We start from the raw sequence: 14,659 nt of genomic DNA on the forward strand, positions 1-14,659 counted from the left end.
AATTTTTTAAATTCGTGTTTGGAGAACAATAGTTCGTATACATGGAAGAACATTTGGGCAACAAAGGGCATTTTGGAGGAGGGATTATGCTGGAAAGTAGGCAGGGGAACAAATATTTCAGTTATTAATGATGTGTGGATTCCAGATGCAAAAAATGTCAGATTATTTTCTTTTGTTAACAATTTGAACGACTTTAAAGTTGATGAGTTAATTGATACTAGTAGCAGAATATGGAAAAAGGAGTTGATGGTTTCCACCTTTCTGGAGGAAGTTGCTGAAAAGATTTTCCGCATTCCGTTGGCAGAAAAACCCCATGATGATTTTCGGGCTTGGAGTGGTGAGCCTTCGGGAGAATACACAATGCGTAGCGCCTATAAACTATTACAGAGCATTGAAGGTGATCTAGAGCTTATGCTTTACAAACCGACTATAAGGAATTTTACAAAAAATTATGGCTACTCAATCTACCTTAAAAAATAAAAATTACAATCTGGAAAATATCATGGAACTATCTACCTATACGAGTTAATATGCTAAATAGGATGTTAACAAATACTACCATCTGCCCCAGGTGTGAAAGAGGAACAAAGAATATGGACCATCTCTTCCGTGAATGTCCTGTTTCAATTTCAGTATGCAGAGAGTTATCATGCTAGAACTTTTTACAAGGAACTCATTTGGAGTTTTTACAATGGCTAACTTGGGTTTTTGCGCAGAGTACTCCATCCCATTAAAGGATTTTTTTACTGTGTATTATGGGCAATTTGGGGAGACAAGAACGCGAGAATGCATAAGAAGGTCAACAAATCTGGAAAGAAATATTGTGTTTCGTTAATAGCTACATAACAGAGTTAAACGAGATTGAAAAAAGAAGTCCCAAAATTTTTCTAGCATTAGTAAGCGGAGGCACCCACCTGACCAGTTCGTGAAGAATAATTTTGATGCAGCATATGATGGGAGATGATGGCAATCGGCTGTGAGAATAGTGGCTAGAAATAGTGAAGGCACTGTTCTTTTATCGTGTTTGGAGATCCATCAACGAGTTGTATCAGCCTTCGCTACGGTGGCACTCATGTTCCGCAAAGCAATCCAAATAGGCATAGACATGCAATGGCAATAAATAATCATAAAAAAAGATTCCTTATCAATAATTAAAAAGTGCAAGGTGAAAAACCCAGATAAGTCTCTGATAGGTGCTTACATTCATGATATTCAACAGCTACTGGTAAAATACAAGAAATGCAGGTTTGAATACATCCCTCCAATGGAAAACAGTCTAGCACATATTTTAGCAACTGAAACATTGAAGAATAAGAAGGAATTTTACCTGGTAGGAAGCGTCCCTGAATCTGCAGAAAAGAAAGAAGAAAGGGATAGGGTGAGAGAACCAGACTGAAATGAAAGCGAGAAGATGACATACGGAGAGTTTGAAAAGGGATATCAATGGATTCGGTGGAAAAGACTCTCATTGGAAATCTAGAAGCGTCTTGATGAAGAAATGGCAGATTGAAAAGACAAGACGGCAACAGATCGGTTCTGATTGAGTAGAGTAAATGCGTGTTTAATGCGATTCCAGAGTATTCTGATTTTAATTTTTGTTTTTGATTTTTCCGGGCCAAACTTTAATTTTGAGCCATCCTTTTCTGTTATTTTATTATTAGGCTTGGTTTTAGTTCTCTTTTATTTTTCATTTGATTGGTTCGGGCCAATTGTTATATCTGGGCCTCTATTTCGTTTGTTTCTCCTTTTGCTTTATGTTTTTTGTATTATTGGTTTATTATAATAAAGCCCAACCTGATTATTAGCTTAAAAAAATATAAATTTTGGTTCGATTAACGGTTAAAGATTTTTTATATTTCGGATAATTCGGTTAATAGTAATTCGATTTGAGTATTAATTGAACTAACTTTTTGAACACCCCTAGTGAGTGGATAGAACAAGGAGCCTTTCCAGATTCCCTTGACGACAATTTGATTGTGCTTATGTTGAAGAAGGATAATCCAACACAAATTCAAGAATTCCACCTTATTGCATTATGTAATGTGATTTACAAAATTGGTTAAAGTGATTGTTTGAAAAGTTAGTATTTAAAATTGAATATGTAGAATATAAGATATTAAATGATGTCGTCACAAGGAGTAAATATGCGCTATACTTTTTTTTTCTTAATCGAGGTTGTCTCACTAAGTTTTTTTTTGAGTAATGTACTTTAGGACTCTAAGAGTCATTAGAAATTATACTTTTTATGTCTATAAATAGACTTTACAGGAATTTTGTAAACAGCCAAATTGATCAATAAAATTCAAAGTTCTTTTGATGCCTCTATTTCTTTTATTCTTTGTTTTGCTTATTATTTATTTCATAAATCACAACTTTTTCCTTATATTTTATACTTGAATTTCCATTCAAATAATAACTCTATTTTAAAATTAGTGCAACTTTTTTAATTAATAATTACAAATTAAATTATAATTATTTTTAAATGTGAATTTAATAATATGATAAAAATATTTTCATCAGTTAATTTTTTTTTCAAACTCATACTTTTATATATATATATTATAAATAGATTATAGAATTGACATTAATATCATTATAAAAATAATAAACCAAATTACATTTTTAATATGTAAATAATGAAAAAAAAAACTAAAACCACAATTATACCATATTTTATTTATATCAACCAATCGCTTTCAAATATTGGCAGCCAGTAGACATGTATTTGCCATGTATTTGCCATTTGCCAAATTAGAAGTTAGGGTAAACTATAAAAATAGTCATTTTTATTTGCCTCAAGTTATATTTTAGTCACTTATGTTATTATTTTGTTACGAAGTGATCACTCTTCCGTTAAGTTCCGTTATCTCCCTAACGGTAATCCTACGGGGCAGTCCAATTAGATTTTATAGTCAATGAAAGTTGGTAATATTGTAAAGTTGTTTTTAATACTCGGTTTTATAACAAGCAAACATCTGGAACAAGAAAGTTCAAAGTTCGCCCTCAATGTTTGCACATTTTTGAATGTAAGTCCTTATACAATTTACATTTGTAACCCAGAGGATGTATGAGTATATCTATTAATACATACTTTATCCGACTAAATTATCTGTTAATAGTAAATGAAATGTATAATTTAGCCGAATAAAGTATGTATTAACAGATGAGCTTAAAATATAGTTGGATTGCCACGTAAGATTACCGTTAGGGAGATAACGAAACTTAACGGAAGAATGATCACTTCGTAACAAAATAATAACATAAGTGACTAAAATGTAATATTTCAAATACAAATAACTAAAATATAACTTGGGACAAATAAAAATAACTATTTTTATAGTTTGAGTTCTCGCCCCAAAAATTCATTTTCGAATTTCAACTCGCATAACAAAAGGCGCTTGAAAAAAAGCTGCTAATATTCCACGTCATCGATCCGCGTCAGCTATTCTTATCTCCACCCTTGATTTTAACTAATCGACGGCCGAAATTCATTATCATTAATATCACGCGGATCGGTCTACCAATACAACACTCCGCACTTCTCCTATAAATACGTCGACTATTTTAGATTATACCACAAGTTTTCAATATATCTTCACAGAAGTTCTATCGATTTCAGTTTAGCATTCATAATGTCAGGAAGAGGAAAGGGAGGCAAGGGTTTGGGTAAGGGAGGAGCGAAGCGTCACCGTAAGGTCCTCCGTGATAATATCCAGGGAATTACGAAGCCGGCTATTCGGCGTTTGGCTCGTAGGGGAGGCGTCAAGCGTATCAGCGGCTTGATCTACGAAGAAACCCGTGGTGTTCTTAAGATCTTCCTGGAGAACGTGATTCGTGACGCTGTCACCTACACAGAGCACGCGAGGAGAAAGACTGTGACTGCTATGGATGTGGTTTATGCACTCAAGAGGCAGGGCAGGACTTTGTATGGATTCGGTGGTTAAATGTGATTTAGGGTTTAGGTTTTAGAATGGTGGTGTCTTAGGGGGGATTTGAAGTCTTGCTGTCAAGAATGTTTGACCTTTGGGTTAGGGATTGTAATTAGGGGGTGTTTACCCGTTTGTTTGTTTTGTGGGTTGTGTAATTCGTGCTTCGAATTGCAGATTTCAATGAAATTTTAACTTCATTTTGTTAATTTGTATGTCTTACTTATTTTGAATTTAATTTATTTCTGGTTTACGGTGTTTTGATGAGGAGATTGGCAAAAGGAAAATGAAGTCTGCAAAATTTAGGAGCTAAAGAAAGCTGAAAGCGTATATGAAAGTCATCTTGATGCTCTAATTTGCTCATTCGATAGTTTAAATTTTACTGTCAAGAATGTTCGAACTTAGGGGTTTTTATTTTGGATTATACGAAGTTATAAGTTGGTATCTGTTGATTGCTTCTGTGTTTTGTAACTCATGCTTCGAGTTGCAGATTTGAATGATATTTGAACTTCGTTTTGTTTACTTTAATGTGTTTCTGGTTTTGAATTTACTTATTTTCTGGTTTATGGGGTTTGAAGAAGATATTGGAAAATTAAAATTGTTGATCTGCTTTGGCTTTATCAAGAGCTTACGAGTTAACAGACTGAGGGTACACCACACTAGTAGGATGTTGTCTAATATTGTTGAGTTCACATAGAACACTTTGACACCCAACAGATAGTACTACAGAACCATGACAAGTTGATAGTTTGCCTAAAGTTTAATTTAACCCCATAGCCTATAGCATATAGGTCACTATAGGTCAATGATGGGAGGCATGCTGCACATTGAGCATCCACGGAAGTTCTGATCTTGATCCTCTAAATGTTAATACAATTACTGTATAATCATTCAGCTTTATGCTTTATAGATTTAGTTGCAGGAGAATACCGCGGCCCGGTTGTGCATCTTCCAATGCATTTGAGCACCTCATCGATCAGAATGACTGGAAAAGCAACTGCCAATACCAGCAACCATTCGTTGAGGCTGAGGGGAACAATCCCAAACACTTGAGCAAGGAATGGCACGTAGAGAATCAAGAAATGGAGTCCAAACGAAATTGACATAGCCAAAAGGAGCCATGGATTAACCCAAGGAGGCATTGTCAATAAGCTTCCATCTTCAGAGAGGGCGTTAAGGGAATTGAACATCTCAATAGAGACCAAGACTGAGAGGGAAAGTGTTGAGGCTTTGATTTTCCCGGATCTAAAGTAGTCGCAGGGGTTTGTATCGAAATTGAATACTTGGGGACCGGCTGTGAACGGAGATGCTGTGAAATTTACCCAGGAAGGGCATTTATCCCAGTTGGAAAGTTGAGAGTAAGTAACCAGACTATGGCCATCTCCACTAAGATCAATGCCCATGAAGGTATTGTGTGTGTACCATATGATGAATACCCCAACCGTGGCCAACCCGACATAGGACCCAATCACCTGCATCAATGGAGGTAGCAAGTTAAGTAGAACCTTAAGCAGTCAACAAGAAGAATAAATGACTTTTCTACTGATTATGGTTCGAGAAATAAAGGAGAAGATGCAATGTTGTCAAGGGCAGTTTGGCACCAAAACCTTTATATTGCCTCAAGTGTAAAGCGCAAAAAAAAGTGCTAGGCTTGGCATGCATGATTTCATTATGGTCCATGACTATAGTCAAATACTTGGATATTGACAAAAAAACAGACCTAAGTGCACTAGGAATGCGCCTGCTCAGATACACCTCACCCGCAAGGGTCTGAGGTACTTTTGTTGTCAATTGCTAAGGCACTAGATACAAGCATGCCTAGGCGCATGCATTGACAACATTGAGAAAAGAACCAATTACCAGGTAGCGGAATAAGATCCAAGCAGTGATTAATGAGTCATTGCTTCTTCTTGGAGGCTTCTTCATTATATCTGTGTCTTGGGGATTGAATCCAAGAGCAGTTGCTGGAGGTCCATCAGTAACAAGATTAACCCAGAGAAGTTGAACTGGGATCATGCCTTCTGGAATACCCAAAGCAGCTGTTAAGAATATGGAAGCAACCTCACCAATGTTGGAGGAGATCATGTACCTGCAATTATATTTTAAGTAGAAAAATGTTGAGATCGAATATTTTGGGAAGAAAAGAAAAAAGGAATGAAAGATAAGATCAAACGAATGTGCTTCATTGAAAGATAAGATCAAACGAATGTGCTTCATTGAAAGATAAGATCAAACGAATGTGCTTCATTGAGTTAGCTTCTGGCTTGAGTAACTGCAGCTTTGTAATTAAGAGTTGATGGAACTTTTTTTTATGCTTTACTGAAATTAAGAGCACAAAACTTTAAGATATGCGACAACATTGGAAGTTCATTTTCAAGTTGTACATCTTAGAGAAACCATAATAGTAATGACCTTATAAAAGCCTTCATATTGTCGTAAATGGATCTGCCTTCCCCAACTGCAGCAACTATAGTGCTGAAGTTATCATCTGCTAGCACCATGTCAGAGGCCTCCTTTGCAACCTGGAAACAATCCATCAGAAAGTTTAGAATAAATTTTCACTCTATGTCAACATAATACCAGGATAAAGAGGTATAGCTATGCCATCATATGCATTCTGAATAAACTGCAGCACAACTACGCATACCGCATATGCATTCAATAAAAAGTATTGTTCAGAATCATCAAGCAAAGTGATACTTCACGAGGAGAGCTGACAATGTACAAAGAGATGCAAGTAACCTTATGGACACCATAATAAATACATAGAAATGGATGGTGGATACCTCTGTCCCAGTGATGCCCATTGCTACTCCAATATCAGCCAACTTTAAGGCAGGAGCATCATTAACTCCATCCCCAGTCATTGCAACCACTTCACCATCCTGCTTCAGCAACCTCACTATTTCCTGCTTGTGCCTTGGCTCGGCTCGAGAAAATAATAGACCTCCATTCTGTCTCAGGTGATTTCTCTGATCAGGATGATCCATAAACTCCTTCCCCGTTAAGCTCCTGGAAGTAATATCTTCACGATATCCGAATACACCAATTTCTCGACAAATAGCTTCCGCTGTGTTCTTATTGTCTCCTGTAATGACCATAACACGAATCCCAGCAGCTTTGCAGTCTTCAATTGCTTGACGAACCTCTTTCCGAGGAGGATCCTTGAAGTTTTGTTTGAACGGTTCAGATAAAGGTTAGACCGAAGCAAGAAAACAAAAAATACAAATGAAAACAGAAGCAACACCTACCCTTAACCCAACTAAACCAACAAAAATAAGGTTACTCTCAATAGAAGAATAATTGGAGGGGTTTAGCAAAAGCTGATGAGCTGGATGATCTTCATCACCGTTGTATGTTGCAAACTCTGGAAGCTCTTCCTTATATGCGAAACCAAGGCAACGTAATGCATCGGTGGACATTTCACGAAGAACCTGTAAAATAAGATCCTTTGAATATTTATCTAGTTCTACGGTAGAGCCATCAAGTAACTGGATAAAAGAGCTTCTCTCCAATAGATTCTCTACAGCACCCTGCAACATTAAGCATTCACAGTTATAGTGACATGGAAAGGATGTTGAAATAAAACCTTAACCAGAACTAAAGAGAAACGTGAAGATATTGGAAGAGGAAACATGAGCAATATAAGATATCAATAAGTGGTCATCCATGTTACGAGGCAAAGAGAGATCAAAAACCTTTACTAGCAATGACTTGTTTCCTGAGCTGGAATTGATAATAACTCCCATGGACTTCCGATCACGGTCAAACTCGAGTGTAGCAATCCTTTGCACCATTTTGTTCCACACGTGACAACAGCCTTGTATAGCTTAGTAAAGCAACAGAGAAAGCTCAGTACGAAATAGAAATCGTCACCTAAATACAATAAAGTTATAGTAAATAGACCAGCTAACATACGTTGAGGATCCCCAGGAGCTGAAGAGGAAGCGTACTTTTCAGGAAGTTCCATTTTCTCAACCAAAACCTGAAATGAAAATGAACACAATAGGACTGCCTCAGTAAACATAACAATGGAGTTGCTGATGCTGAGATTTAGGTGTTCCTGTTCTATTACCTAAAAGAACATAATTAATATTCAAAATATGCTACTAAAAGAGGTTCATAGTTAAGTATTTGTTTCGGCTCCTGCTTCGTGTTAGAGTGGGTTTATTCAAACAGATGCGGTACTACACAAACTAGAAGGGTTTCATTTATTAAATAGAGTTTTCACCTTTAGTGCTGCTTCTGTAGGCATTCCAATGGCAACATAATGCCTCCCAGATTGCTCAACACCAGCATCATTGCAAACAGCAGAAATCTTGGCAATCATTTCAAGATTGGAATCCATTCCGTCAACAGGCCATCCCAGTATTTTCCCATCAAAAGGATCATATGTAGTCCCCTCCACATCAAAAGATCGCAGAGTGCCCGACCTTGAACCTATAGCAACAAGCTTCGAAACAGCCATCTGATTGGTAGTCAAGGTTCCTGTCTTATCAGAACAGATAACAGTTGTGCAACCAAGAGTCTCTACGCTAGGCAGCTTCCGGACAAGTGCGTTCTTTTGAGCCATCTTTCGGGTTCCCAGTGCTAAACATGTCGTAATAACTGCTGGTAAACCTTCTGGAATTGCAGCAACAGCCAATGCCACCGCAATTTCGAAGTAATATGTGCACTTCTCAAATGAGAACTTAAAGTTTGTTGGCCAACCATCAACGTATTCCCAAGAAAGGAAGTATTTCACATTAATAAGCCAAACCAATATACAAATCATTCCTATTATCATTGTTAAAACCTCGCCAAACTCATTCAATTTCTTCTTTAATGGGGTATCTGTATCGCTCTGTGATGCTTCATGAATCTGTGAATGCACCTTTCCAATCTCAGTATTCATGCCTATCTCAGTGACCAAGCAAATACAGTTGCCATTGACCATAGTTGTTCCAGCAAAGACCATACATTTCTTCCCTTGGATATCCGAATTCTCAGGAACAACCTTCACAGTCTTGCTTACAGCTTCGCTCTCCCCGGTCAATGACCCCTGTTCAACTCTTACAGTTGAGCTTATCATATTCAAAACCCGCATATCCGCCGGTACCTTATCACCAACCCTCAATTCCACAATATCTCCGGGGACAAGTTCCTTAGCAGGCAAACTTGAGACCTTCTTACCATCTCGAATTACGTCGGCATGCTCCGATTGAATTTCCTTCAAAGCCTCCAATGCTTTTTCCGCGCTACTTTCTTGCCATATTCCCACAAAGGCATTCACTATCAAGATCAAGAAAATAACAAGTGGCTCCACAAAAGCCGTTATCTCCTTCTCCCCTCCTTCTTCACCATCATACCAAGCTAAAACAAAAGATATGATTGCAGCAGCCAACAGTATCCTAACTAATGTGTCATTAAATTGCTCCAAAAGCAGTTGAAAGATGGATGTCGGCTTGTGTTTCAGTAACTCGTTCAATCCATAAATCTGCCTCCTTTTTTCAACTTCAGCACTTGATAATCCCAATTCTCGATTCACTTGGTACTTCTCTTCACATTGTTTCACATCTCTTGCCCAAGCTGGAAAAGTTTCTTGCTTGAAAGAGGCAGCACCTGCATTTTCTCTCTTACCATAGTTTTCCCCTCCTCTCCCCATTGAAATTCAACGTCACGGACAATATTTCTGCAATAAATATCAGAGAAGCTGAAACTTTGTTAATGTTTCTTCCATACTGGAACTAAAAAGCAATGAAATTTAATTGAAACATCATGATCTGTACAAAGTATATTAAACAAAAAACTCACTAACAAATTAAACACAACCAATCTTTTCGCCCACTGAGATAATAAGAAAGCAATGAAAAGGAAAAAGAAAAAAAACCAAAGAATACCCTTTTTCTTACAATGCCAAATAGTTGTTAAACTGAGCCAAAAGTTTTTCACTTTTTTACATTTTACACATTAGAAATCAGAACCCCATTAACGGATAAACAACTTTCTCATCAGCAGAGTAGAAATAAATAAATTAATCACAGCCCAGAATCCTCAGCTATTATTAATTCATTCCTCCTTTTTAAGGAAACAGTCAAACTCAAATAAATAGAGATGATTATGAAGAGCGATTCAATCGCTGAAAAAACTGATCCCACATTGATTTTAACTAATACAAAATCTCCACGTGAACAAACTACGATAGCGGCCTCCCACACTGAATCTCCACTTTCAGTTAGGGAAAACAAATCTTCTCAACTATTGCTACAAAAATAAAGTTTACTGTTTTTAGTAGTACAAGACAAATATTTACTTAAATTTCCTATTCCTATTCCTATTCCTATTCCAATTCCTATTCCTTTCCTTGCTTTTAAAGATATACTAAATTTGGGCCATTTTCTGTTATTCCAAGCTGTTGTTTTTGATGTTTGCTCCTGCAAAATATATTTATTAAATGATTTTTAAATAAAAAAACATAATTTTACTCTTTTCTTATATAATATAATCATGTGTTAACAAAACCAACTTTTCAATTAATATATGTAAATTTCCTTTTTGGTACAATCGTAATTTGCAATTATAATTAATATATCCAAATAATCATAATCAAAATTAATTATTATAATATTCATCAAACTCATAATTAAAAATAGAATATATTCCAACTTATATCAAAATAAAATTATACAAAGTTAAATAATGATTTGTCCCTCAGTTTGATACTTACCATTTTTTTCCTCAAAACTTAACAAGCTTTTCAATTGGTAGATGTAAATTTCCGTTTTGGAAGCTACACCTACAATCATAAATTGCAACTACAAATAATAGGGAAAATTTATTTTACGTCAAATCGTAATAAAAATGATGTGACATAAGTGTACAAATCATTTACATTTTTAAAAATAAGCATTTCCAATTTTGATATAAATACTTGTATATTTCCTTTTATATTTTTTTTGATAAATTAAAAATTACATGTATTAATGTCCACCCATCAAAAATTCTGGTTGACTACTTGACTCTTAACCCCCCATTCTCACCATCGCTGCCTTCAGATCCTCCCCTCGAATAAGAGAGGTATCGTTACGTTCTAGCTCGCCGTTTGATCCTAAAGAGGTATCATTAGCTTCTCTCGTGTTGCTTATTTCAGATTCAGATAAACTCACGGCCAGTATGCTTCTAGCTCAAGTCGACGAAACCTATGGCGCCGATGAAGGGTTTTGGGGTTCAGAAAGTGAAGCGTTGAAGAGAAAGCTAGCGAAAGCAAAAGCCGGCTTTGTCGCTGCTGTTGTTTTTGACGCAGTGACGCTTTTGTTCTTTTAGTGGTCCTTTGATAGGTGAAGAAGCAAGCGGTGGCAAGAGAGGTGGCGCAATATTCCAGCTTGAGAAGAACGAGGAAGCTAGAGCACATTAATGAGGTCGATTGGGCTGCCAATCAACAAAGAAGCGTCCTGTGATAAAAAGAAATTATATTAAAATTGGAAAGTAAAGGAATAACACGTGGAAATTAAAAGGAAATTATATGAAAATTGCAAAAAGAAGTTATCTTTTAAAAAATATCTTTAGAAATTAAAATTAAAGAATTTATTATAATGTAATAACATTAAATTCGATTAAAATTAATTTTTATATAAAAATAAAAATATTCATAAAACAACTATTTTTAAAAAAAATAATTTGTACTTTTTAAAATGACAAGTCAAATCACAAAAAAAAAGAAAAGAAATCTATTAATATGTAAGTAGAGCTGATCGAGGGTTGGGTTAGGTTCGGATCGAGTCTCAACAAAATTTTTGACCTATTTTTTTGGTTCGGGTCTAACCCAAAAAATTGGCCTAAAATTTTGTCTAAACTCGACTCGAATTATAGAAGCTAAACTAGAACCTGGCCCGAATACAACAAATTTTTAAAAAATATAATATATCAAATACACTTTAAAACATTAAAACAAATATTAAAACCACAAACAAATTGAAAATACATTAAAAATTCTTTATCTTAAGATAGTTGCAACTAAAATAGTAACAAAAATTAACAACAAAACATAAGTTTTACAATATCCAAATAATATCAAAAAGGATAAAACAACATTAAAAACAGTAGCAAAATAATATAAAAATGCACAAAAAATAATACCTAAACAGAAAAAATAATAGTAAAAATAACAAAAATAACAACAACAAAAAAATAGCACAAAAACACCAAGAAAAACAAAAACAAAACAAATTTTTTTATTAAAAATAATTAATTTATTCAGGCCGGAGCTGGGGTCAAAAAAATTTTTACTCAAAATCCGGCCCGTTAAGAAAACATGCTTTATTTTTTGTCTATGTCTATTTTTCGAGTCTATATTTTTATCAAAACTCTCCCTTTTTTGGGTGGACCTTTAGATTGGGCTAGGCAGCCCGGCCCATGATCAGGTCTACCTGTAAGTTATTTTGTTGATCAAGTTGTTTCTCATGAAATAAACACAAGAAAATGTAGAAAACTTTTTTTTAAGTAAATTTCCATAAACAAACACACCCTTAAATGAATTGTGTGTGAATCTATACTATATATTAAAAAGTTAATTGAGATGGTGTTATCTATTAACCGAATTCTAACTCAGGAAATTAATAAATATTCAATTATCCTGCAAAATAACAAATATATTGTAAGGTTTTTTTTGTCATTTTATGTTTTTATGTAAAATCTAAAAATAACTCATAATGAGATTTGAACCAAAACTCTCTCATTTCAATTATAATCTTATATTTTAAATAAAAATCACTAAAAAGTATTTTTTTAAAATTACTATATAAAATTATTTTGTATGAAAATGGACCACATTTTGCTGAAATTTAAAGGTAAGTAATAGAGTCTTGAATTATATATATATTATATTTAACAAAAAATTATACAGTACATTTAAATTTAATTTGAAATCGATCCATGATTATTTAAAAATTATTTTACATTAATATTTTATATATTTTATAATGAAATTTAAATAAACATATATATAAGTATATGATATATACTTGATTTCAATTAAATTGTAGAAAGAAAGCTAGAAAAAGCATAAATACACTAGCTAGGAAGCGCATTATTAAATGTATGGTCTTTTTTCTGATTTCTCGGCCAATATATACACCATTTGCACAAATTGTCAAAAGAAAAAGTTCAACAAAAAAATTTCAAACTATTTCTTTCTGTTTTTTTTTTCTAATTTTTGTAAAATTATCTTTTTTATTTACGCCAGGGTATCGTATTATTTTTATACTTAGATATTTCAATTTAGTACTTTAACTTTTGTTCATAATTATTTCAATTTAGTTTTTTCTTTGAAAGTGAAATTCACTAATAGTAAAAAATAGTCCCTAAGAGGAGAATAAGATTAACCCTAGCTAGTAGGCTTGACCAATACACCCAATCCTATAATTTTCTAATTTCTGGAGGACTTGACAAATCCAGATCAAACCGCAAAATAGCTAAAAGACAGTCGGGTAGGCTATCTCACATCAAGTAGTTAGCATATAATTAGGCCACCTTAGCCCATTTATTAGCGACCTTATTAGCTTTCCTACTAACCCATTGAAATGAGAAGCTATTAAGAGAAGCTATCAATTCTGCATAGTCGCGCACATCAAGTATAAGCTTGGTACAATCATCCTCATGCCCTTTAAGGGCCTTTACCACACGAGAGCTATTCGATTCAACATGTTCCAACCACCTACTTGGATTTCAGCCATGACAACGCCTCTCGAGTGGCTATAGCCTTCGCGATGTGGGGAGCATACACATCTGCACCATGGCTAACACAACCACCCCGAAACTCACCATGCTCATCTCTTAAAATAACACTCTAATTCATAGTAGTTTCATCAATAAATGTGGCAGCGTCCACGTTGCATTTTAGTACCCTCCGCCTCCGGCCTTTTCCACCCAGCTACCGAGCTAGGCACCGCCCTATTGTAACATCATTGTGCCAAAAGCCAATCTTGAACAAATGCACCAACAAAATAGTGAATGTGTGAAGCAAGGAAATCAACTAAATGCTAACAACACCTATTTCAATCAAATCAAAAGGATCAAAAAGATGGCAAGCATTTGATAGACTTAGCATCCTTAGCAACATGCAACCAGTCAAGGATAAAATAACAGATTGAACCATGGCCGACAACCACTCGTGCTATCGCCCATGCCTTTTCTGGTCTCGGATAGTGGAGGAAAACATTATCTATATCATTGGGAGCCCAACATTGGCCACAACATGGATCAATACTACCTTTTTCTCTATAAGGCGACTCTTACAAGGCAAGAAATTGTGCAGTATCCTCCATACAAAAATTTTTATCTTAGAAGGCATAGTCTTCTTCCATAAAAACGCCCAGTACCTGGCTCTCATTACTATATTACTACTGCCATCACCCAACAAAGTAGCCAGTTGGTGACCTGATTTGATCGTATAACCTCCACTCGTACTAAAATGCCAAATTAACTTGTTGGGCGAGCAAACATAAGGGATTGGTAAATTTAAAATCCGGGAAACATCCACTAGTGAAACCAACCTTTCGACCAACCCCTTGTTCCATGAGTATTCATTAATCGATAGTAAATAATTGACTTTCATGTCCTCAAGTCCAAGAAATGGCGCGGACACAATGAAAAAGTTCTCGTTAGCATAGATCCACGGATCACAAAATAGATCAATACTTACTCCATCACCAATCCACTGCCGTGCACCATTCATAAGCACATTTTTAGTCGTTACA

The 14,659-nt window shown here is 35.1% G+C and overlaps 2 protein-coding genes and 1 long non-coding RNA gene across 9 annotated transcripts; 1 reads left to right on the plus strand and 2 right to left on the minus strand.

Annotated features, from left to right (window-relative positions):
- Positions 1-391: 391 nt before the first annotated feature.
- On the minus strand, positions 392-1,717 carry LOC107885956 (uncharacterized). The gene is made up of 2 exons (XR_001680592.2): positions 915-1,717; positions 392-808 (listed from the first exon to the last, which is right to left on the minus strand). It is a non-coding gene; the product is annotated as an uncharacterized lncRNA (long non-coding RNA).
- A 1,783-nt stretch (positions 1,718-3,500) lies between these two features.
- LOC107885954 (histone H4) lies at positions 3,501-4,135 on the plus strand. Its single transcript, XM_016809720.2, has one exon. It carries the CDS (start codon positions 3,633-3,635, stop codon positions 3,942-3,944), a length of 312 nt encoding a protein of 103 aa, XP_016665209.1. The 5' UTR covers positions 3,501-3,632; the 3' UTR covers positions 3,945-4,135.
- Positions 4,136-4,510: 375 nt separating this feature from the next.
- On the minus strand, positions 4,511-10,241 carry LOC107885955 (calcium-transporting ATPase 1, endoplasmic reticulum-type). Of its 7 annotated transcripts, none has more exons than XM_041107247.1 (9): positions 9,818-10,241; positions 8,158-9,597; positions 7,845-7,911; positions 7,625-7,755; positions 7,178-7,459; positions 6,713-7,090; positions 6,339-6,448; positions 5,787-6,015; positions 4,511-5,398 (listed from the first exon to the last, which is right to left on the minus strand). In XM_041107247.1, exons 2-9 carry the CDS (start codon positions 9,568-9,570, stop codon positions 4,814-4,816), a joined length of 3,195 nt encoding a protein of 1,064 aa, XP_040963181.1. In that variant the 5' UTR covers positions 9,571-9,597; positions 9,818-10,241; the 3' UTR covers positions 4,511-4,813. The 7 variants fall into 7 exon arrangements, with proteins under 7 accessions (XP_040963181.1, XP_040963186.1, XP_040963179.1 ...); XM_041107252.1 differs by having other exon boundaries at positions 10,064-10,186; XM_041107245.1 differs by having other exon boundaries at positions 9,806-10,006.
- Between the last annotated feature and the right edge of the window lie 4,418 nt (positions 10,242-14,659).

Source organism: Gossypium hirsutum, chromosome A03, assembly GCF_007990345.1.
Source record: "Gossypium hirsutum isolate 1008001.06 chromosome A03, Gossypium_hirsutum_v2.1, whole genome shotgun sequence".
Lineage (NCBI taxonomy): Eukaryota > Viridiplantae > Streptophyta > Magnoliopsida > Malvales > Malvaceae > Gossypium > Gossypium hirsutum.

Coding starts and splice junctions, on each gene's coding strand:
- LOC107885954 (XM_016809720.2), top strand. CDS start 3,633: ATGTCAGGAAGAGGAAAGGGAGGCAAGGGTTTGGGTAAGGGAGGAGCG.
- LOC107885955 (XM_041107247.1), bottom strand. CDS start 9,570: ATGGGGAGAGGAGGGGAAAACTATGGTAAGAGAGAAAATGCAGGTGCT. Junction 6,016..6,338: donor AATATGAAGGCTTTTATAAG/GTCATTACTATT, acceptor ATATAATTGCAG/GTACATGATCTCCTCCAACA. Junction 5,399..5,786: donor GGATCTTATTCCGCTACCTG/GTAATTGGTTCT, acceptor CCATTGATGCAG/GTGATTGGGTCCTATGTCGG.